General features: G+C 51.1%; 1 protein-coding gene across 1 annotated transcript in view; it reads left to right on the top strand.

Moving 5' to 3' along the window:
- Positions 1-5,878: 5,878 nt before the first annotated feature.
- LOC144381695 (thyroglobulin-like) overlaps positions 5,879-24,617 on the top strand; it is a 38,264-nt gene continuing 19,525 nt past the window's right edge. Inside the window, exons 1-4 of the mRNA XM_078071656.1 lie at positions 5,879-5,887; positions 7,584-7,748; positions 8,970-9,137; positions 23,930-24,111. Of these exons, the coding sequence (XP_077927782.1) occupies positions 5,879-5,887; positions 7,584-7,748; positions 8,970-9,137; positions 23,930-24,111 (524 nt within the window). The remainder of the gene's footprint in view (positions 5,888-7,583; positions 7,749-8,969; positions 9,138-23,929; positions 24,112-24,617) is intronic.

Raw genomic sequence — 24,617 nt, 5'->3', positions numbered from 1 at the left:
CTTCCTAGCAGCCTAAGTACCCGATTGCACAATGACTTTAGAAACAGTCTGGTAACTGAATAGGCAATAGCACAGAGTGATATTCACAATTGACTGTCAGGTGAAAAAGACAGGTTTAGAACCAATATGATCTCACTTACTTCCTACATATAAATATATAAATATAAATAGGCACCTACACATCTATATGCACATACACACGCTAATAGTGTTTGACAGCAGTGTTCCTTTGTTGGGAGTATTATGTGTAATTTTGATTTTCTTTGTTTTGCTCACCTAGATTTTCTATCATGGATTTTTGTGTCACTATTTTGCTCCACAAATTCCAAAAGATATTCTGTTTAACCTTTAAATAAACTAGGGTAACACCTATGGATGTAGGACAAGACATGCCAGCCTTTTTCTAGGGTGAGAAGAGGATTGACATTTTGGCAAGACTGTGATGACAGTCTCTCTTTCTCTCCCTCTCTCTCTCTCTCTCTCACGATCTCACTCTCGCTCTCACTCTCTTGCTCGCTCTTCTTAAATAAATAAATAAAATCTTAAAAAAAAAAAAAGACAATGTAAGCAAGAGCTCTACATAAAGCAGAATGTGGTCCAGTTATAAATTCCAGTCAAAGCAACTCAGTCAAAGCAACTCACTCCCGTAATGGGAGAAGCAGACTGTCCCCACTTTCACTGTCCTGGCCATCCCCGCAAAGATCTTATTTCTGAGTTGACACGTGCGAGCCTCTCATGAGTGGGGTGGGAAATAAGGGTCTGTGATGTCTTTAGTTGTCACTGTTTTTTGTGGTAGGCAGTGCATTGGGAGACAGCAAGCTTTATAATCCCAGTTCCACAGCATTCAGTCCCAAGACCTTGCACAAATCACCTAGCCACTCTGGGTCTCAGTCTCCCCATCTGTAACGTGGGGATAACAATACTTACAGGGTTATTGTGAGGATTGCATGAGAAAATGCGCACAAATGATCTGGCTCTTAAAAGGTACTTTATCAATGTTTAATTCTCGTCCACCTCCCTTGAAAAGTTTATATAACTTAGAGATGAAAAGATGGAAGCGGGGGGGGGTGGTTGAGAGGCCCAGCAGGGCTCAGCAGGTACCCCACAACAAGGAGGAAGCATTCGGATGTGAAGTCTTGCCCCCCCTGTTCATTTCCCCGAACCACCGAGAAACCAGGCTTTGGTTTTGACTTCTGCCATCAGCCATGATTTATGAAGGACTATCCCACTTTTCTTCACTGGAAGTTGATTTTGAAGGTTTAAAAAGAGCGGCAGCATAGTTAGCTAGTAAGGTGCTGGCGTGCAGTCATCTTCTGATGACGGATCGTACTAACAGAACAAAGGGCAACGGAAGCCAGCAGAGGATTTTCCCCGCCCCAGTTGAGTACACACTGCATTTCATGAACACCTTGCAGTAGGTCTATGAGGCAGGCATTTACAGCTGGGGGGTGGGAGGTTGAGGCTTAAACAGGTGAAGAATTTTGTACCCACGCGTACTTCTTCACAAAAGAAGGAGGACATTCACTGAGCCTCCTTTCACATGCTCTTCTAGGCTGGGGTTCGTACCAGGACCTGGTTTCAAGGCCCATTAAGGCAAGAGCAACACGATGATATGGAGCGGACGATACTGGAAGGGCATGAGCCAAGGGCTAAGTTATACCCTTGTGATTCTTGTTCAAATTCTCTGTGCTTTCACCCAGTAAAGCCAAGACCTGCTGATTCCTAAGGAGGAGGGAGAGAAGGGAGAAATGTGCTCTTGGGCCCAGAGACAAGGGTTTCAAGATAAAAGTTGTGTTAATTATCATCCCTGTGACTGAAGTTTTGCCAAAACTGAAATGCTACAAATTAGAGTTAAACTCATGCTTTTGGGGATCAGGAAGATGATTTCAGTGTAGAAAACATTCAAGACAATACTAACATTAACGTGGATGTGTGATGGCTTTAAAAAAAAAAAAATCTGTCTCTGCTTTAGCTTCCAGAGTTCTCTCTGAGCTGTGTGGGCAGCTCAATAGTATCCCCCAGTTAAACTGTCAATGATATTCTGGTGGCAGCCTCCAGGTCAGGCCCCTTCCCAGGAGAGGAGCTGGTGAAGAGCAGTGGATGTGACACCTAGTTCACTCCTCATCCTTTCTCCTCAGACCCTGCAAGCCTCTGCTGGGTTCCCACTTCAGCACTGCTCTCTCCCAATCATCCACTCAATCTGACAGCTAACCATCCAGCCATTCATTCCAGTCCCATTCTGCTGGCTCCATGTTTAGTGAAGTCCTCTGGGGAACACGCTCTGTGCTATGCTCTGGGGGTAAAGGAGTAACCATCCCAACCTCTGCCATCAGAAGTGCATCTTCAGGAGGCTTCTGGGCTCAGTCGTTTACTGAGACCCTAATGAGTGCTATACAGTGTTTTCATTGCCAAGGATGCAAGGACAAATGATCAATAACATTCCTAAAATATTCTCTGCAACACCCTAGTCAAAAGCCTTTCCTGACCCCCTATTACTATTCTGTATGCTATGCTTTACCACCCTCTGAATTTCATCTCTTGCTTAGGCTGGATTCAAAGTCTTCTCAACTTTATTTCTCTCTAACCCCCATGCAAATGCCCCTTTTCATGCAGGAGAATAAATAGGCTCATCCATCTATCTGTTCATCCATCCATCCATCCAACCATCCATCCATCCATCCATCCATCAATTTGTCCATCCATCTAACCATCCATCCATCCATCCATTTGTCCGTCCAACCATCTGTCCATCCATCCATCCATCCATCCATCCATCCATCCAATTTGTCCATCCGTCCATCCATCCATCCTTGCCCTTACTCACACAGTCACTGGCTCACTCACTCACTGGCTCACTCACCTAATTTTCTGAGTCCCAGGCCCTGTTCTGGGGATGCTGGGATACTTGGGACCCAGTTCCTTTCCTTTCTAGCTCATGTGGGTAATAAGTCCCCTGAACCCATCTGCCATGCTTCCCCCAGTCTCTAGGAGTGGCTGTCCATTTCAAGAACTTCTGGTGTTTATGTGTGTGCTATTGTATGTCTGTGTGTATCTAAGTGTGCCCATGTGTGTTTCTGCCTGCAACTGTGTGTTTCTGAATGTGTGTGTCTCTGTGTGCGACTATATTGTGAGTGTATCTTTCTTGTCTGTGACTGTTTGTGTTCATGTGCGTGCTTAGACGGGGGCAGGTCCTGGTTCTGAGGTGACTGTTGTGACTGACATAGGTCAAGACCCCTGACGATGTTCAGAGGCTCCAGGGAGAAAAAAGAGTGGTCAGCAATTGGAGTTTTGCCTTGCATTATTTCTGAAGTTAGAAAAACACATACAACAAGCGGAAACTCTTTGCCCTTTAATAGCTAAGTTGGATTTAGATAAGTGCAAGCCCAGGGCCAGCCGCGAGACTGCTGTGTGACCAGGCAGGCTGAAGACACTGCTGCTCCCACCCACTGCAGGGGTCCCGTTAGTCCCCACGGTGCTAACTGCAATAGGAATACAACATCCCCTGTGCACAGGACCCCCACCATCTTGCGCATGTCCTTATGATGACCCTTAAAGTACGGTGTGTCATTCCCATTCATGGAGGAGTAGCCAAAGCCCCCAGATGTCAGTCACTCGCCCTGAGTCCCTTCGTCAGTGAGGAACAGGGCTGGAGTGTGAAGCTGGTCCTTCTGCCGGCTTCAGACAGGGCTGACAGCCTGGTCTACGGACTCGAGACAGGCCCCGGCCTCGGACCTCATTCTGTCCCCAGAGCCCCTGCACTCTGTGCAGCTCTGCATAGCACACCCTACTCCAGCCCCGTCCTTTGCTCTCCATCCAAGTGCTTTAAAGTCAGGGCTGAGCTGGCCGTTGACTCTTTAACCACCGATTTTCCATGAAGAAAGACGTTTCCTTCAGCAAGATCGATTAAAACAATATACTTGAGGGAGAGGAAAGTTCTCTAAGCCATCGTGCAGTATCGCTGTAACCCACGCCTTTAACCACTTCCTCACGGTATCAGGAGTTCTGACTTTTTATAGCCGCACACAGTGCTGAAAACATTAGAGGGCCCCTTCCCGACGTCAGCGTCCCCCATGGCCTACCTGCAGCCAAGGCAGGCTCAGCAGCCCCACCTCAGGGCCTGCAGCTTGCCAGCTCAATTTGCAATCCAGAACATGGGGCTTTGACCTTGACTAATTTGAGCACGCGCGTGTGTGTGTGTGTGTGTGCGCGTGCGCGTGCGTGTGCACGGGCATGTGTTCTCTTAAGACAAAGCAGATCCAGTGGTTCTTAGGAAAGCCAGACCCCTCATCGTTGAAAAGAAACCTGCAGGCAGAATCACCTTGCCCCTGCGTATTGTCGCTGTGGTTGAATTCCTGGCTCTGGGCTGGCTGGGTATTTTACTTTCACGGCTGCTCATTCTCACCATGTGCTCAGGCGTTAGGACTCTGTGTTTTACAGATGCTGAAGCTCAGAGCGCGCCACTGGCTGGGGTTCAAGGGTGCCGGGACCTTGCCTTGTGCATTTTGTAGCCAATCATGCTGACAACGGGAGACTCTGAGCTTACCTAAATGAGTTGAGGACAGAAAGACAATGTAGATGACCGCTCCCTGTGGTGGGTCTGGGGACCCAGCAGCCAGCCCCATTCTGAGTGGCTCAGAGCTGTCAGAAAGGGCTCCCAGGCCCCAGGTAACACTGCTGTTGTCACGATCCACACCCTACGTGCTCTGCTCTCTCTGGGTTTGGGTTGCAACTGGCCTAACCTCTGACTCTGGCCACAAGTTTCCTCCTTGGTCCTGACGACTAAGTCGAGATAAGATGGTAACGGTGCCACCACCTTTCATCGAGATCCTGCCCAGTGCATACGGAAGGCTGACCGGGTGGTTAAGGGCTTGGCCTTCGAGCCTGGCTGCCCACGTTCAGACTGCAGTTTGGCCTCCACCCAATCCTGTGATCCTGAGCAAGTCATTTGCCTCTCTGTGCCATGAGCCCCTTATCTATAAAATGGGATGATAATATCATCCGCCTCATGTGATGGCTGTGAGGCATAAAGCAATATCTGTAAAATGCTGAGGACACATGAGGAACACTCCACCGAGGTTCTCTCTTTTGATTCTTAGGCATCTCACCCTCAGGGGAAGCGTGGGGAGCTGGTATCACTGTGTCCATGTGACTCAGGAGGGAAAGGGGCTGCGTAATTTGTGAGGTCACCAAGTGGAGTAGGAAGCCAGATCAGAGGCTGTGTTCAGGGCACCGGATTGCATTTAGCTGCTGAGATTAGGACTCTCAGCCCTACTTATGGCCAGAACCAGCCCCAGACCCTGCCCTCTCCCCACCCCACCCAGTGCTGCCCTCAGCTCTCAGCCCTACCTGCAGGACGGCCTATCCTCATTGCAATGCCCGTGCTTTGCCCATGGCCCTCAGTCCTGACTGTGAGGCATAACGACCACTGGAACTTTCTGGAAGCTATGCTGGAATGTGCTCCCTGACTTCAGGAAATCTGTCCAGCTGGAATCTCAAGAGGATGGGTGTCCTCCCCTCTGGGCATCTGTCTATTGTCTGTTTTACACAGTGGGTAATAGCACTGATGACTCAGGTAACAGGTGGACATGGGCACCTCCCTTTACAGTTTCCAGAATGCTTTCCTCTGCTATTCTTCAACGATCCTCTCAAAGACCCAGTGAGAGCAGCACCCTCTGATACACCCATTGCTGCATTTCTGGTATTGTGACCAGTTTCCGGTGTTTTAGCTCAGGGTAGGGTCTAGAAGGAAACATATTCTCTAGAGTCAGACAGATCAGTGCTCCCTTTACATTGGAGTAAGAGGGTACAGTTCAGCTCAAGAACACAGCATCTTGTTCGGCATATAAAAACACATGTGGCATAATGTGGGGTTGAGAGCATGGCCAAGGTGGGCTGTTTGGACTAGGGTCCTGGTTCTGCCAGTCACCGCTGTGTGATGTTGGCCAAGGTTCTAGACCTTTCTGTGCCTTAATTTCCCCTTATCTAAGAGAAAGAGGTAAATAACGTTTACCTCTGAGAATTGTGGAGAGGGTTTAATGAGTTAATATGTACGAAGTGCTTACAGCTATACCCGAAACTTAGAAATTACTCATTTGTTGTTGCCAAGCTCCCAGGTCCTGGTACCTATTAGATACTCGATAAATGAGAATTTTCCTTTCCTCTTGGAGCCTCAGTTTGCTTGTCTGCAAAATGAGGATGGTGGTTATACCTGCCTCCTATTACTGTTGCAGAAATTGCAGGAGACACAAAGCTCCTTCGAGGGTGAGTACTTGGCAGGTGGTTGGAGGCAGGCAGGCCCCTTAGTAAAGAGCTTGCTCAGAGAGCTCACCCACTGCTCCGCCCAGGGGCCTGGAACACAAAAATTCTGGAGCCCAGCTGCCTGCATCCATAGGCGGGCTCAGACTCTGGCAGCATTTGTGGCTTTGGTCAGGTTACTGAATTTCTCTATTTCTTTATTTTCATATTAATGAAAATGGGGACAATGACAACAGCTAACTTACACAGCCTTGGTGAGGATGAATGAGATAAAGTGGGGGAAGCTCTTGAGTTAACAATCGAAGTCCTCCGGGAGCTTGGGTGGCTCAGTCCGTTAAGCATCTGGCTTTGGCTCAGGTCATGATGTCGGGGTCCTGGGATTGAGCCCGGCATCGAACTTCCTGCTCAGCAGGCTTCTCTTTCTCTCTCTCTCCCTCTGCCCCTCCCTAGCGCTCATTCTCTCTCTCTCTCTCTGAAATAAATGAATAAATCTTAAAAAAAAGAGACAAAGTCATCAATCAATGGCCCTTGCTGTGTATTACCAGTTTCAGTGGTACCGGTAAGAGTTCTGGTGCAGGTAGGCCCGCTGCACGCTCCCCCAGCCGTTGTCCCTGATGCTGTAGTATGCAGCATCGTCCGAACTGGGGGTGGTCTGCAGACGGAAGGCCCTGGGGTTGCACCCTAGCCAAGGCGCTGAGCCCACCTCTTCCACCTGGGCAGAAGACCAATCCCACCAACAGTCTAGGCCTGGGGATGAACCTCCTGGCATTCCCGCCACCTGCATTCCTAGAGGGGAAAGGCTCCCAGCCAGCCAGCATTTGACAGAGACTTGCATTGACTCTGCTGGAAAAATTTACTTGCACAATGACTGTGTTTCCATCACCTTCTAGGTGGGCATCTATTTGCAAGTCCAACTCTGTCTTAACTGAGCCCGGAAACTTGCTATTTAAGGAGACCAGGGAGGTGGGGGTGGGGGATGTGGACAAGTATAATTCTGGTCCTTGTCCCTCTTCAACCACCATCAGCCCCTGGCCCCAATATACAACTTTAGTCAATGATCACTCTGTCCAGGGCCCATACTTCCCAGGTAAGGAAACGGAGACCTAGAGAGATACTCGTTCAAGATCACATGCAGTGTTGATATGATATCTATCAGTCCTGACCTCCCGAATGCCTGTGGGCATCTTCAGGAAGGGTCCTGGAACTTCTGAGTGTGGATGAACGATGCAGAGCCCTGATGTGGCCCCGAGGTCTCTGGGCTGATGAGCAGGGGTGGTGGGGGAGGAGACGATCTAGACTATTTGTCCTGAGTCTGCGTTCTCTTCCAGGGTGGCTCTGCGCTCTCCCCAGCTGCTGTCATCAGCCAGGAGAGGGCTCAGCAGCAGGCAGCCGCTTTGGCAGAGGAAGTCAGCTGCCCCACCTCGTCCATCCAAGAAATGGTGTCCTGTCTCCGCCAGAAGCCTGCCAGTGTCCTCAATGACGCCCAGACCAAGGTGGGCACTTGTGTGTGAGTTGGGGAGGGACACTCTCTGATCTTTTCCAAATGGAAAACCAGGACTAGAAAGGAGACCTGACCCACCCAAGGCCACACAGGAGGTGGATGACCGGCCAGAGCCAGAATGCGCATTCCCCGACCCCTAGCACCAAGCGTGGGCCCGGCACATAATGGACCAAGCATGGGTACTCAAGGTGGACAGGTCTCTCTGCACATTGGATTTTAACTGTAAAATATAAATGTAAAATATAACGTGGGCCTTATAGAGTAGGAGGAGAAAATGAAGTGAACCGCGTCAAGGGTCTGATTGTGCCAGAACCGTGGTGGCACTCTGGCAGGTCACAGCCACTCAGATGGAGCATGAGGGTCATACCTGCAGTGGATTTGGGCCACCCCATCCTCGTAGACAGGACAGCTATGTTCTCCCTTTTCCGCCTGAAAAGATCCTGCTCACAGCCCACAGTCACTGGCTGTCCCTGACATTGATGAAGGGGACACTAGCAGGAGGAACTTGTCATTTGAGCCAAGGGCTTGATGCCTTCAGCCATGGGCCTGGGCTCACAGATCTGGAGCAGGTCTGACCCTCAGCTCCCCCAGGTGTGGGCTCCTGAGAGAGTGGCTAGAGCTGATGAATTTCTCTGTCAGATCCTGCCTTTGGCGACCACCTACCTACTCCTAAATCAGTGTCTACTCCTGCTCACTTGCACACCTATGGGCTCAGGCTTACCTGTGCCTCCCTGGGGCTCTGTTGTCACCTTGGTGGGGAAGCTCTGGAGACCTGCTCAGAGCGAGACTTGCCTTCCAGTTCCTGGCCTGGTGTCCTTCCTGCCTGTTGTTCTTGTCATTTTACTACATTGTCCAATACAGCCCCAGATGGATAACCGGCATCAGTGTTCATTACAGTTAAAATCTGACAGGGGCGCCTGGGTGGCTCAGTTGGTTAAGCGACTGCCTTCAGCTCAGGTCATGATCCTGGAGTCCCGGGATCGAGTCCCGCATCGGACTCCCTGCTCAGCGGGGAGTCTGCTTCTCCGAGCTCTGACCCTCCCCCCTCTCATGCTATCTCTCTCTATCTCATTCTCTCTCTCAAATAAATAAATAAAATCTTAAAAAAAAAAAAATCTGATTAAGCGAAGCAATGCAACTGATTCTTCTAGAACCATTTAAAAAGAAGGATAAAATCTGTACCCATAATGGCCTCCCTGTGTACCCAATGTAGCTCCTGGCTGTGAGCGGCCCTTTCCACTACTGGGGTCCTGTGGCTGATGGGCAGTACCTCCGAGAGGCTCCAGCCAGAGCGCTTCAGAGGGCTCCGCGGGCGAAGGTCGATCTGCTGATTGGGAGTTCTCAAGATGACGGGCTCATCAACAGAGCGAAAGCCGTGAAGGTAGGCGGAGAGGAGCCTCAGAGGTCCCCTGTTGGCTGTGCCTCGGTGGCTCTGGACCTCTAAGTCTGACGGTGGTCCAGAGTCACTGACTGATTCGCTCATTTACAAAATAATCTCTACAGCGTTACTAAGTGCAAAGGCCCTATAAGGAGCTTGGGAGACGGTAATGGGGGGAGCTGTTTCAGACATGGGACACATGCAGGGTTGTGAGCAACACAGACACCTTCACCCCCACATCCACAAACTCCATCTGTGAGTGAATCACCGTGGGAAGCAGCGCACAGAAGCTGACCAAGGAGCTCTGTGAGCTTTGGGGTTCCAGGCGATGGATAACCCTACCCCCCTGAAGGACACTTGCCCCACTGAGGGGGTGGCCAAGGTGGCACCTCTTCTAGTCCTGGCCCCATGTGGGTTTTCTTCCCTGGGAGAACTGGGCCGGGGGTGTACCCTGCAGCTGGCAAAGACGACTTCGTGCGGCTGCTTGGAGACACAGCGAAGTGGGAGAAAGCTGTAAGGTGTTCTGTCTGTTTGAACACTCATTTCCTGCTCTGACCACATGCCCTCATGCCTCACTAGGATGTGGCTCACCCTGGAAGAGGCTGAGCACGCTCTCCTGTGGGCTGCCCCCCGTCCTTGTCAGGCTGCTCTTAACAGATATTTTAAGTCATCAGGCCTGGGATGGTGGCCACGGCGTGTGAAACCCGGGGAGCAGACATCCACGCTCAGCATGGGGCTCTGCCCGGCTCTGTTGAATATGTCAGCACAGCTGGAATTGAAAAAAAAAATCATTCACGCAGCCTCACGCGATCCTGCATTGCCTTGCATTTTCCTGTTCCCTCTGGTAGTATGTCTCGCTTAGGGGAATCTGTCTTACAGCAATAAAAACACCACTTTGACATGAAATATATATATATATATATATATATATACAGGAGTATTTATCATAGTATGAATTATTGTAGCAAAATGTTGGAAGCAACACAAATGTGCATTAACCGCATTAACCGATCAATGGTGGACGAAGTTGGGCTACACACAAACTATTAAATATTATGCAGACGGTGAAAGGGGTGAATCAGATTCATCTCTCCTGGCTTGAGGGATGCCTATGACATGTTGTTAAATGGAAACAAAAAACAAGAATGCAGGGGAATTGTGAAATTAAGGGGGCATCCGTATTTTTTAAAACCACCAGCCTGTATCCATCTGTAAATACGTAAGTGTGCATAATTTTGTATTTCTTTGTGAAAGGCTTATAGTGTGGGAAGTTATACAGCGGGCATTAACATTGGCTATCTCAGAAGGTGTAGCAGCGTGAAAAAGGATATTATGAATTTAATATTACTAATAGTATTAATATACCTACATGCATAAGTTATACATACATGCCTATGTTACATATAACGTGCATGTGTGTGTGTGTGTATAGATACATAGAGAAAGTGTGTGTGTGTGTGTGTGTGTGTGTTTGTGTGTTGGGAGGTGGCTTGTATGTGTGTGTGTGTGATGGGGTGGTTTGTGTGTGTGTGTGTGTTGGGGGTGGTTTGTGTGTGTGTGTGTGTTGGGGGTGGTTTGTGTGTGTGTTGGGGGTGGTGTGTGTGTATGTGTGTGCTTGTTGAGGGGTGGTTTGTGTGTGTGTGTGTGTGTGTGTTGGGGGTGGTTTGTGTGTGTGTGTGTGTGCTTGTTGAGGGGTGGTTTGTGTGTGTGTGTGTGTGTGTGTGTTGGGGGTGGTTTGTGTAGTTGTGTTGGGGGGCTTGGTGTAGAGTAGAACTTAGTCATTATTATTTCCTGTCCAGTTGAGAAAGAACGTTTGCATCTGATCCATCACTGTGTTTTCCTGCCGAGCACCCACATATAACACAGCCCTGACTTCAAGGGGCTGTAACTTAATTATCGAACCAGACTGACCCAAGATGCCCCTTCTCCACCACGAGCCCTGGGCCTTTCTTCTCTAAAGTAATGGGTCTTCGAATGGCTTTTGATCTAGCCCTTCATAATGTAAGCATAAACCATATGCACGTGTACCCCTGTACTAATATGCTGAATTTCTATGAAAGAGTCATGAAAACATAACAAATTTAAAGCATGAGAAAGAAGTGAATGTTTTAAGATTTATGCTGCACCCTTGACACACTCCACGCCAGAGATGGTGCTCTGCAGCATGGGCAGTGTGGAAAGAGACAGCCACTCGCCCTGGACCCTTCCCCAGGCAACATCTCATCTTACGATGCCCTACGGGGATGTGGGGATCTTTGTGCAGAAGAGACTATATGCTCACAGCTCTGATTCTTTGGACCGTGTGCTGACAATGTATCCCAGCCATCTCTGATTTTAGAGAAAGGAAGAACTACTTTTCTACTCCCAGGAGCCTGGGGATCATCCTGGACAGGTGGGAGGGTGCAGGTCCCGGCAGCTAGTTCCTATAGCCCTCCACCTGCAGGTCTGGCGGTGGGGGTGGGGCTCTTACCACTGGATTTGGGGCTGTGCTGGCCCCAGTCTGTAACATCTATATTACCAGCCCATTGTAAGAGGGCTGTGTGGCCATGTGGCCGTCTTGGTCTTCCCTCTTCCTGTCCTGCAGCGTGTTTGGGAGTCTCCTGGCTCTATCCTGATCTCTGAGCCCCCAGCCAGGAGTCTGGATCCAGAGGACTAGGATCCCTCCTCAGCAATGCGTTTTCATTCCTCTCATTGACTTTCAAGGAGATGTTGCCTTGGTGCACTTGTGAAGAAAGATGGTGTCTGCCAAAGGAGCTCACTGCCCACACCGGGGCATGGGTGGGAACGTGTGCCCTCAAGTCCGGCACCAACATAGGGAAGGTGCAGGGAGGGCACGGCGGAGCGGCGGCCAGCCCTGTTCCACGGTTGTTATCCAAACCCCAGTCCTGGGGCAGAGGCCCCCAGGGCCCATTTACGCCTGGTGAGAGCCTTCCTCTCTTGCTTCCCTTCTCCGCTCGTTCTCTTCTGAACGTGCGCTAGTCCAGCCGCTGCGTCGATTTGTGAGCCTGCGTCCTGCCAAGAATTCATCTGGGGAACTGAGAGGGAGCGGGGGTAGTGATGGTCCAATTGGAAGCCAGAGCTGCAACTGCGATGCCCTTACGTGCTGATGTCTCCTGGACGGGTCCCTCCAGCCCAGCTTTATACTTGCAGCCTGGGCTTTGCCCTTGGACTCTAGATTGGTTTGCCCCAGTCTATTTGCCATCTTCCTTCAGATGTCTCATAGCTTCCCACTCTTAACATCCAGAAGGGGCTGCTGATTCTCCTGTGCCCTGCCCCAACCAGCATGTTCTCCTGCTGAGTTCATCTCCATAAACAGCAAATCCTGCTTCTGCATGCAGGGCTGTAGGCTAACGGTCATCATGACTCTGCTCCCCTCCATCCTACCAGCATTGCATCAGCAAACCCGGCTGGCTCTATCTTCCAAGTGCACCCAGGATCCATCCAGCCTCACCGCCTCTTCTGCCATCACCCTGAGCCATGCCATCATCTTTCTCCAGGATTAGCCCCCAACTAGCTCCCTGCACCCCCTGTGATCTGTGAGGACCACAGTGGCCAGAACTATCCCTCTACATTATGTCAGATCCTGTCACCCCCTACTCAAAGCCCTCCCGTGGCCTCAGCTTCAGAGAAGCCGTAGTCCCTACAATGACCACTACTCGATGTGGCCCCTGTTTGCCCTCTGACCCCACCTCCTGCTATCCCCCGCCATGCTCACTGTGCTTAATCCCAACTGATCGCTTTGGTGTTCTTCAGATATGCTGAGCATGCTTCCATCTTAGCATCTTGACACATGCTGTTCCCTCTTCTAGAATGTTCTCCAGATAACTCGCTGCCTCACGTCTTCAGGGTCTGCTTCTTCAGAGTATTTGCTTGACCCCCCCAGATGGAGAGGACAACCTTATCCCCAGTATTCTCTCCCCCTTACCATGCTCCCCATCCTCATCGCTTGCACCCCTTGACATACTATACATTGATTTGTCTATGGTATTTCTTCCCCAACTAGAACGTGAGGTCCGTGAGCATTGTTTTATCAGTTTTGTTTTCTACTTTATCTCCGGTGCTACGAAGTGTCTGGTATACAGTAATGGCTCAATGACTCTTCATTAGATTGAAAGAATGAAATTTGGGAGACCTGGGTATGTGCCAGAATCTAACCTAGGAGTCTTCAAGGAAATAATTCATCCCAAACAACCCTATGATCTATGACTTATGATCTATTCAGCCGGGAAAGCAGTTCAGAGAGAGAGCAGAATTCAAATCCAAACCTAAATCCTGGATTTAAGTTCAAAGGCATCCTCTTCCAGGTATGGCCCTCTGGAAAGAGCCAGGTCCTCCCTCCAAGAGCTGCCCACACACTCACAAGTCTGGTGGGTACTCGTGAGGTCACACAGCTATAACGAGGGCTTCTGTGTGCGAAGGGCCTCAGAGTCCCACCTCCACCCTCACTGTAGCTCAACCATGACCCTGGGAAGTAGATGCTCATGAATTGGTATTTAACACCGTTTTACTGAGGAAGAAGCCTTCCAGAGGTTTCATGATTGTTCCAAGGTCATCAAACAAGTCACTTGCAAAGCCAAGTCATTGAAGATCCTTTGGCTCCAAATGGGGAGCTTTGCTCCCAACCCCATGTGTCCCAAACCCTAGCACAGGCATGGTGAATGCATCAGCACCACCTGTCCCTTCCCAGATGCAATCGTAGCCCAGAGGAGTCCTCAGAATCCTGGCCAACTCAGGACCACAACATCGTCATGGGGACACACAAGTGGGAACCCAGCTACCAGTTGCCCTCTACACACAGTATTGAAGTTACTCTTTTATCTCAAAACACCCTGCTCATGCATGACCCTGGGGTGCCTTCCCTTGCCTCAGCCTGCTCATGACCCTCATTCAGACTTGGGTTTGTGGGTTTCTCCATTTCCCCCCAGAAGATTCCAGTACCTGGGTCCAGCTAACATTAGCTGAGGGGAACCCCAGGATGGCACATTCCCGAGGGCCTCAATCCCAGTGATTCCTTGTCCTGAATCCTTCCATATCAGCCCAGCTCCTCCCGCCCACCTGTGCTGAGAAGCAGGGCCTCACAAAAAACCACCACAGCCTAGAGCAGGTGTCACCCACGTTTTCCCAACACCAAGACCTGTGTGTTTAGTCATGCAACACTCCGTGAGGCCACTTACTATGTGTCAGAGGCCATGCTGGGTGTTTGGGGTATAAGCACACATTCAGTCCCTGCCCTCAAGGAGCTCACAGTCAGGCAAGGAGATGGGAAATGAGCAGAAGTAAATAACTAAAATACAGTGAGATAGACACTAGATGGAGAGATGGACATCCTAGTGCTGGGCCTCAAGAGGCATTTGGGGAGGAGGGGGCTGCTGGAGCCACAGGGCCTCACCAGCAAGAGGGTCACAGTGGTGAAGGAACTGACCAGGACCCCGCCCCCCAAGCCAGTAGGAACACTGGGGTTCCCCAGGACCTGAGCCTTAGATTCCTTATCTGTAAAATTGGGAAATTACTAGTCCATATCCTCATTAAGATGTTGAATGAAATCATATATGCAGCCATGTCTGGCAGCTAGTACATGCTCAGTAAATATTAGTTCTTCACCTAGTTCTTTAAGGTATTACTAGGATTAGTGTCCACAGCTATTGTCCCCGATCCAGAGAATTCTCCTGAGAAAGCAGGAATACAAAGGACATACAACCACTGAATCACCTCACCTGACCCGAGCCAGTTTTCCAAATCGTGGCAGACGCACACACATGCTTTTTCCTTACGCCAATACTGCCTTCATACCATCCAGAGCCCAACCCACAAACACATACCGTCCGGCTTCCCAGGGGAAGTCACACGAGCGGTAGGCGTCCCTCCCACCCCAAGGGAGCCCCTGGACCCACCCATCACTTCAGCAGAGACCCTCCAAATCCCACAGACCAAGGAGGGCAGGTGGGCAGGGCTTCTAGCAAGTCCATGTGAAGACCCTCACCCACCTCCCACCCCAGGCCAGCTATGGCCCACACAGAGAGTCCTAATGACACCAGCAAAGTTAACAACATACCCGTGGAGCATCACGGCTGCCTGAGATGCCTGGAAAGCCTCCGCTCTCGGAGAATGATCTTATTTTCTGAAGTAGCAGCTTTCTGTTGAAATTCATCAGTCGCTGTGGTAGGGATTTTTTTCCCCTCTTTTCTCTCTCTCTCCTCTCTCTCTCTTTCTAACTGGTGAAATTGACAGTCTGCCTACATTAACCGGGCATTAATTTGCATGATCAAAAGCAGATTTGTTCCAAGATGCACTGTTCTGCCTTCCCCTCCAAGCACAAGCATCTCTAAGGAAGGCGAGAAAAAATCAGAAACAGCGCCGCCACCGTGCCCCAAGCTTGGGCAGATGCTGGCCCCGTCCAGGAGCAGGTGGAGTGGGGGCCCTTCGGGGAGTGGGGAGGGGAAGGCAGCCCGTCTGAGAGTTGGAAGCAGCACCTGGCAGCCCGAGGCGCTGGCCCCAGCCCCAGCTCAGGAAAATCAAGCCTTTGGTGACAGATTATAGCAGAGAAGTGTGCAGGAGTCCCAGTGAGTGCACACCATTTCCCGAAAACAGGCACTTGAGTGGGTGGGTGTTAGGGTCTGGACCCAAGCCGGGCATGGCGGGGCCCTGTGGAGAGCCCATGACCTGGAATCAGAAAAATGGGTCTCAATTCCTGGCTTCAGTCACACAATTCAGGCAAGTTGCTTAACCGGTCTGAGCTGCAGTTTCTTTATCCTTCGGTGGGCACAGTGAGACCACCCCTGCCTGTCTCCTGCAGTGTGATCAGGAGGCTTCTAGGCAAAGGAGACAGATCCCCATACCAGGGAGCCCCATCCGGTCCCCGGCTCTGGGCCACCCTGCAACCCTGCAAGCCCTCCACTCCAGCGCTGTAGCTCCCGGGCTCACACAGGGCGCCACGCCTGAGTGTTCTGTGGCCCCGCCAGGTGGGATGATCCTGCTCTGTTCAGAGAAAGCCGGAGATCGGCAGGGTTGGCTTATCCCCCAAAATAGTAAACGTATTTTATGACTGCACTGGTAAAGATGAATGGGACATAGTATTATGATGACATTTATTTTTTTTCTGGTCTTAAAAGAAATTGAAAGGAACATTTATTTTGTGGGGCCTAAAGTTATGGGGGGTCCTAGGCACTGGGCCTACTGTGCCGGATGGAGTAGTGGGCCCCTTAACATCCACAATAAGTGGAAGAGGCAGGAATGGTCCACGCCTTAATTCATGCACACGTCCAACATATACTCACTAAGGGGCTCACCTCTAGGCGGCGGGGGGAAGGTTGTACCCCAACAGATAAAGCTTGTGCAGTTCACGTTCTAGTGAGAGGACACAGACCATGATGTGTGAGCAAATACATTAAGAATTTCAGGTCTTGACGGGCGCCTGGGTGGCTCAGTTGTTAAGTGTCTGACTCTTGGTTTCGGCTCAGGTCATGATCTCAAGGTCCTAGGATCGAGCTCCCTGTTGGGCTCTGTGCTCAGTGCAGAGTCAGCCTGAGATTCTTTCTCTGCCCCCGCACAACTCTCTCTCTCTAAAATAAATAAATAAATCTTTAAAAAAAACCAGATCTTGAAAAGTGCTGAAGAAAATGGAAACACGAATCCAAGGCACTTTGGCAGGGAGGACTGAGACCTGAAGGATGAGGCGGGGCCAGCTCTGGGGAGATCTGGGTGAAGAGCTAGTGCAAAAGCCCTGCAGCAGGACTTGTCTGGAGGACATAGAAGGCCGGAGGGCTAGGAAACACCGTGGATAATGGAGGAGGGGTAGCAGAGGAAGTGGGATGCATCCGTTAGATGAGATCTCATCGGCGTCAGGAGAGTGATTGTGTTCTACTTGCCATGGGCAATTACTGGAATGTTTTACGCTAGGAAGTGATTATACTGATTGATCTTTTTCTTTTCTTTTAAAGAGCATTCTGGCCACATAGAGTTGACTATGGAGAGGTGACAAAGGAAGTAGAGACCAGATTGCCCTGTGTTGGGAGGTCCAGGGAGCAAGCTGATACTTTAAATAAGGATTGTAGGCATGGTAACAGTGAGAAATAACCAGATTTGGGATAAACCTTGGATTGGCCGTTGGGTATACATGGTGGGATTTCAGGAGAAAGGTCAGAGCTATAGACACAGATTTGGAAGAAAACCAGGAAAACTTGATGTCACAAAAGCCAAGAAAATTGTATTTCTGAAGGGAAGCAGAAGTCAAGTGTCAGATGTCACCGAGGGTGGCGTGAGCAGGGGGCAGAGGTGGGGCCACTGGACCTGACAGGGCATGGGTGATGACGAGGGTCATCTCAGTGGCGTGAGGGGAAGGGAAGGCTGATGGGGTGGGGAGCGTGTGCAGTGCAGAGTGGCCACTGTGCTTCCATCAGCCCCACCAGACGCAAACCCTCAGCCGCTTTCCGTGGGGGCAGTCTGCTCACTGATGAGTTGCCTCTCTGACTTTACCAGCTCTGTTCCACAGCAAGAACCATGCCATGTTCACTTTGGATCCCCAGTTGTGGGCCCAGGAGGCCTTTAATTCATGTTCATTAAATGAGCAAATGATTATTTGTTTTTATCTACTTCAGAGCTCCAGAGAATTCTGGGATTCTGGGGGCATTCATTCACGCATGCACCTATCCATGCAGACTTGCAAGAATCAGGTGAACTCTGAAAGGCTGCCTGTTTTTTCCTTTGGGGAGTCTACTCTGGGTCTCTTCTTCTCAAACCTATGATGTCGTAACCGTTCTGCATAACTTCAAGAGTAACCAATGAACAAAAATTGTGTAAGGACCTTCTGTGTACACTTCCCTCTGAATCCCCACCTGCCAGAGGTATTGTCAGTGTTTCTTCCCCAGGATGGGGTAGAAGCTGATGAGAGCATGAGCAAGGATAGGGCAGGAGGAGTCGATAGGATGGTGGTTAAGATGTACTAGGAGGAGAATGCTCAGGATTGGGGTACAGTAGCATGTTGGGGAAGGTGGGGGAGTAGGAGGGGTCAGTAAACATCTCTTTTTTAATCAGGTGACTGGCTAGTGGTCTTAGTGATTGAGGATGGGAAAATAGCAGGGGAAGGTTCTGGAGCTGGGGAAGAACACATGTAGATGATGAAGTTCAATTGTGTTCATGAGTCCGAGGGACCTGAGAAGTTCCCAGGAGCTGGGAGATATTTGGATATGCGGGTCTGAGGTTCAGACTAGAGAGAAATTTAGGATTCATTAACCTGGCAGTTATTATCAAAGCAAAGGGAAGAAACGGTACCACCTCTCAGCATGTCTGGACGGAAGGGGAAGAGAAGGGGGCAGGGATGGCAGCTGGGGGACCTCAGCATTTGAAAGTGGGCAAGACAGCAGAAGGGTTCCAGAAACAAGCCTGAAGCAGAGCAGGTTAGGGAAAAGGAGATGAGTGGATTGTCAAGTTGGGGTGGGGGGAAGAGTGCCAGGACGGGAAGGGTGGACAGCGCCAGCATTGCCTGAAGGGTGGGTCAAGGGGCAACATCAGTGACCCTGGAGAGAGAAACTGGGTGGGGGGAGGGCAGGAGCCTGATGGCTGTGGGGACACTCTTACTGAGTGCGCACCCCAGAGCTGGCAACGCCCAGGTGAGACAGACAGGACCGTCCTTGGTGGGGACACCCGTTGGCATTTGGCTCTCGGTGGGGGGCGGAGTCATGGAGAGCTGCACATTGAAAGTCCTACAAGAGGATTCTCCCAATGATGCCAAAGAAGAAGTGCAGGGGAGGGTCCCAGAGCCCTGGGCAGGGAGGCCTCAGCCTCTTGGGAAAGAGGGGGCTGTCTCTGGGTCCAAGAAGAAGGAGGGAATTCAGGAAGGGCTCCAGATGGGCATTTCCCTAAGAATAAGAGGGCCAGCCGGGGGGGTGTGGGGAGAGCTCTGAGGATCGCCTTGGGGTTTGAAGCCACATCATAGGATTGGAGTGGCAGGGGAAGGAACCAGTAGGCAGCAGCAGCTAGTGGGCTCCTTACTAGGGCCCCAGAACAGGGGGCTCCAACTCAAGGATACCTGGCAGATAGCTGTTCTGCCTCAACCCCCACATGGACCCCCATCTCCAGCAGGCAGCACCCGCAGACCACAATGGAGGACCCTTCTCCTGGCCCCTCCTGAAGCAAAAGCAGGATGGGGCCACACCAGCTGCTTAGCTCTCCATTCCCTCTGCCTCACCTCTATCTCCTCTGTCCTCATCCTCTGCACTGGCCACGATCGCCTCCACTCCTCACCCGGCTGCCCGCACCCTAACACTCACCTCTGCGAGTCTTGGCTCAGCTATCCTCCACAAGGCCCACCCTGATGATTCCATTTACAATTTCAACCCTCCCCCGCCAGCACCCCCAGGCCTCTTCCCTGCCCTGCTGCCCTTGTCTGCGTCGCATCCTTATCACCACCAAACTTTCTATATTACACAATTTGCCATGTATCCGCCAGGCTCTCCAGCTCCACTCAAAGCCCCCAGAGGGCAGAGAATTGAACTTGTATTGTTCCCTGATGCATCTCAAATTCTTCGACTTGCTCCCGGCAGGTGTAGGTGCTCGATAGAAATTTGTTGCATGAAATCGTGAATGGAAGGTAAAGGCCCTCCAGCAAAGCTTTCTCCATCATGTCTGTCAACCCTGCAGTGAACATAAGGGCATTTATTTTCAATAATTTACTGGCTAAAGGGGCGCCTGGGTGGCTCAGTTGTTTCAGCATCTGCCTTCGGCTCAGGTCATGATCCCAGAGTCCTGGGATCGAGCCCTGCATCGGGCTCCCTGCTCGGCGGGAAGCCTGCTTCTCCCTCTTCCACTCCCCCTGCTTGTGTTCCCCCTCTCACTGTGTCTCTCTCTGTCAAATAAATAAATAAGATCTTTAAAAAAAATAACTTACTGGCTAGAGGAGAGAGAGTAGGAATATGTATTGTCAGCCATGTGTCAGCCACTTGGTAATCACTAATTCACTCAATTCTAACGTCCACCCCAGGCACAGAGAGGAATATTCACCGAGCAACTTTACTGACGGCAATGAGTCTTCTGAGGTCACACACCAGAGCCAGGTTCAAACCTTCCTCTCTCAAATACAGACCCCACGCTCCGTGCGCGAGGCCACGGGGCATTCCAGACCACGGTGAAGCCCTGCGCGGTCTCGAAAGTTTCCTACGGGCTCTAACTGTTCGGTAGGACAAATTAATGGCAGTCCTTTTAACACAAGCACAGAGGACGTGCCAGTTCCTGACGGCCCTTAACACAGCCCAGCCTGCAGTGAACCCGCTTCCTCGGCGGATCGCGCCTGTAATTACAGCTTGTGGGAGTCAGTGCTTGGCGTCACGTGGTGGCCCCCATCCCTCCTGCTGACTCTCTAATTAAACCAGCAACAGCATCTGCGCTTCGGTCCTGGCCAAGAATGAGGAGATGCGGTTCTTGCTGGAAACGGGCCCCCTTCGCATTCCCACGTGCTCCCCGGGGCCGGGGACCTCATGTCAGCCGTCTCTAGAATGTTGACCAGCCAGCGAGGCCGCGCCCCGGCTAGTCTCAGCCCGGCTCAGATCCCCTGGAAATGTGAAAGCCATCACAGTCTCATGGGAGCCCAAAGCGGGCCCTTCCCTCTGGCTCCCTAGCTGTGGAACTGTTTAGACTATTATATGGTAGAGGTACTTCTTCTAGCCATGTCCGGGCTCGGTGCCCTGCCCCTCTTAAAAGCTGCCTCATTGTGAAAATAGTTTCCAAGGAACTCATGTAGGCGCTCTACCCGTTAGGTGGGGCTGGTCATTTTGCAGCAGGGATAGGGAAGAAGGGTTTCCCAGGGTTTGGACCCAGGACCGATGGGATCAATATCGATGAGGTCTCTAAGGCAGGGGCTTCCCTGACCCATCTGGGCTGGGCACAAGATTGCGTCTACAAATATCGAGCAATGGTAACATGCAGGCTGAGAAATCAGTAGCTATCATTTCATTTAGCTTCATGACAGCTTTATGAAGAAGGTAATATTCCTGTGCCCATTTTACAGAGGAGGAAATGAAGGCACAGGAAGATTCAGGAACTTGCCCAGGGTCACACAGCTAATAAGGGGCGAAGCTAGCATCCAAGCCCGGGTCTCTCCAACTCTGGGATCTGAACCCAAGAGGTTCGACTCTTGAGTCTCCTTGTGGCCTCAAGCCTGTGTCCTTGTAGGCCAGTGTCTTCACTAATCATTGGTCCAACACGTTTGCTGAGCACCACCTATGACTAGGTGCCTGGCACTGTACTGAACCCCACGCGCCCCTTTTGCTACATGGTCATTCTGGAGCCGGAGACACGCAAACACCAACAGCATCTGGGGATTGAGCTCAGCATCTTGAGCGTGTGCTGGGCCCCCTGCCCTGGCCTGGGGGCAGCTTAATAATCCTCACATCTGTTGCCCATGTGCCCAGAACTATGCTCAGCCCTTCCAACGTATGTTGTGTTGGAATTTGGCACTGATTCTATGCAGTTTCCCAATTCACGTGTGATTTTGATACTTCGGTGAAACAGGCATGTTCAATGTTTGGCAATAATTGGAGATATGTGCACGATTTCTTTATATTCTATAAAGATTTTTTTATATATAGAATATAAATATTCTAGGGGCGCCTGGGTGGCTCAGTTGTTAAGCATCTGCCTTCGGCTCAGGTCATGATCCCAGGGTCCTGGGATCGAGCCCCGCATCGGGCTCCCTGCTCTGCTGGAAGCCTGCTTCTCCCTCTCCCACTCCCCCTGCTTGTGTTCCCTCTCTGTGTCTCTCTGTCATAAAAAAAAAAAAAATTAAAAAAACAGAATATAAATATTCTATAATATTTCTGTTATAAAGTATTCTGAACACTCAGAAAAGGACAGAGAATAATATAATGCAGTTTCTCCCCTGAACTACTATTAGGTTGTGAAGTCAGCTCAAGTGATTGCAGGCAAGCATTTTGAACAGGTTAGACTAGAGGCCTCAGCTCTGGAACATATGGGAAGAGCCTCAAGCATGAATGTCCTTCACGGACATTATTCTAGACCTCTGTGTGCTCGCGCATGTGTTCCGATCCATAAAATGTCTTTCTGACTACAGATCATGGTCAAAAATCCTTGAAAGTCATTGATATAATGACTACTATTGTATTCACTCTACATTTTTAATAGATATTAGTTTTTTGCCATAGTTGCCTCAGATCTTTTTCCAAGAAACACACATTATAGATAGAATTAAAATGGTGCTCCCCTCCCCTCACCTATCCTGAGCCGGTGGATGAGGCTTGGCTTAGTTACTCCACCGACTGGTCTGGCCCCTCCTGCGTGAGCCCACTGGCGTCAGCTGAGAGAGTGTCTCAGACAGGAAGGGCTGCTTCCTGGTCATACCCACACCTCGAATTCTAATCACAGGTCCTGTATGCTTGGAAATGTTTAGAAAAACAATTTAAACATGCCAGGGTGTCTTGATAAGCATATCGTGCTGTTGCTATAAGAGCCTAGAGATATGTAAACACCCATCATAGGACTGAGCAAGGGCCCTGGGTCTGTGCCCCACACGTGAGAGCAGCATCTCTGACCTTCTGCTGCCCCTTGTCTTCAGAAATGAGGAAACTGAGGGGCGCCTGGGTGGCTCAGTCGTTAGGCGTCTGCCTTCGGCTCAGGTCATGATCCCAGGGTCCTGGGATCGAGCCCCGCATCGGGCTCCCCGCTCCGCGGGAAGCCTGCTTCTCCCTCTCCCACTTCCCCTGCTTGTGTTCCCTCTCTCGCTGTGTCTCTCTCTGCCAAATAAATAAATAAAATCTTTAAAAAAAAAAAAAAAAAAGAAATGAGGAAACTGAGTCCTGGGCGAGGCAGATGGTCCTCCCAGACTGCCCTGATGCAGAGAGCAGGAATGTTGGGACAGGGAAGGAAGGAATAATGGAGGGAGGAAGGAAGGAACGAACGAAAGAAGGAAGGAAGGGAGGGAGGGAGGAAGGAAGGGAGGAAGGGAGGGAGGGAAGGAGGAAGGAAGGAAGGAAGAAGAGAAGGGGGAGGAAAGAAGGGAAGAAGGAGGGAGGGGAGAGAGAGAGAGAGAGAGAGAGAGAGGGAAAGCAAGCAAGCAAGCTAGCTAGCTCCACATGGACACACATCCCCAGAGAGCCGAGAGCCTTCCCTGACCACTCTGTAAAAACTAGCCCCCGCCCCATCCCTGTCAACCCGGTCTGTTTCTCTTCGTAGCACGGGTACCCTGGTAAACTGTACAATTATTCGCTTCCTTCCCCTCCACCCACCAGAACGTGAGGCCCGTGAGAGCAGGGAGCTCCGACAGCCTGCGCCCGGCTCCTTCCCAGGCCCGGCACGCAGTTGGCCGCGGACGGAGAGGATGTTCATCAGTGTAAACGTGGGCAGGAAGCATTCGTCTGTTGATGGATCCAGTCGGTGGATGAAACTGGAGATAGCTCTCTTAACAAAACCAGATGACAGGCCGGCTGAGGGAGCAAGGGGCTCAAGCACAGGGTGGCCTGTACCAGCCACAATGGCTCGCATTTATTGAGCACTTACTGAGTACCAGGCACCACTTTGAGCACTTCGCGTGTTAACCCTTTTGGTCCTCACCGCGACCCCACGCGGAGGACGCTCCGTTGTGTCTGTTTTCAGGCAGGCAGAGGCAGACACGGAGGGGCCGCACCACCTGTGGAGGGTCACACGGCTAGGACAAGTGGAGCTGGGATTCGAACCCGGGCGGCACCACGTCCCACCGATTCCCAGGGAGAAACTTCTAGAGCAAGGGTTTTTGGGAGACTGACTCCAGCCTTCCAGAAGCTGACTGGGCATCTCCCTGTCTCTTTTTAAAGCAATTTGAGGAAAGTCAAGGCCGGACCAGTAGTAAAACAGCCTTCTACCAGGCGCTGCAGAACTCGCTGGGCGGTGAGGACGCGGACGCCGGCGTGCAGGCGGCAGCTACGTGGTACTACTCCGTGCAGCACTCGGCCGACGAGTACGCCTCCTTCTCCCGGGCCCTGGAGAACGCCACCCGGTGAGCCGCGCGGGGTCACGGAGGCGCCCCGGCCTGTGCTGCGAAGGGACAGCTTGACGGGTGTTGAGACCCCCTGCCCGCTGTGGTCTCCCCACCCGGGGAGTCTGTGGTTTCCAATCACAGAGTCACTAGCTCAGAATAAAACATGGTCCCGCCCACTGGGATCTTGGGGCCCAGAAAGGCTTTAATTTTCCCTGTACTGGAAAGCTCTTTTCAACCATGTAGCCAAGAGCCGTTCCTAGAGGCCCAGCCCCAGACTGGACTCTAAGAGCTCACAGATGTCCCAGTTCTGGACCCTGAGAGGCTCATCACCCAGTCAGGACTGGGTGTTGAAAAAGCTCAAGGCTGAAGTTCAGAAACCTACATTCTGGCCCCAACTTGGCCTCCAGCTGGCTGGGAAGGCATCTGTGCCCTGGGGGCAAGAGCTGAAGTGTGAGGGAGGGCAGGTAACGAAGGAAGGCCTCACTGAGGAGGCAGACTCCAGTTCCCCCTTAGCTCGGGCCCTC

This window comes from Halichoerus grypus, chromosome 5 (assembly GCF_964656455.1).
Source record: "Halichoerus grypus chromosome 5, mHalGry1.hap1.1, whole genome shotgun sequence".
Classification (NCBI taxonomy): domain Eukaryota; kingdom Metazoa; phylum Chordata; class Mammalia; order Carnivora; family Phocidae; genus Halichoerus; species Halichoerus grypus.
The sequence above is the reverse complement of the archived record's forward strand: the minus strand, read 5'-3'. Positions and strand labels throughout refer to the sequence as shown.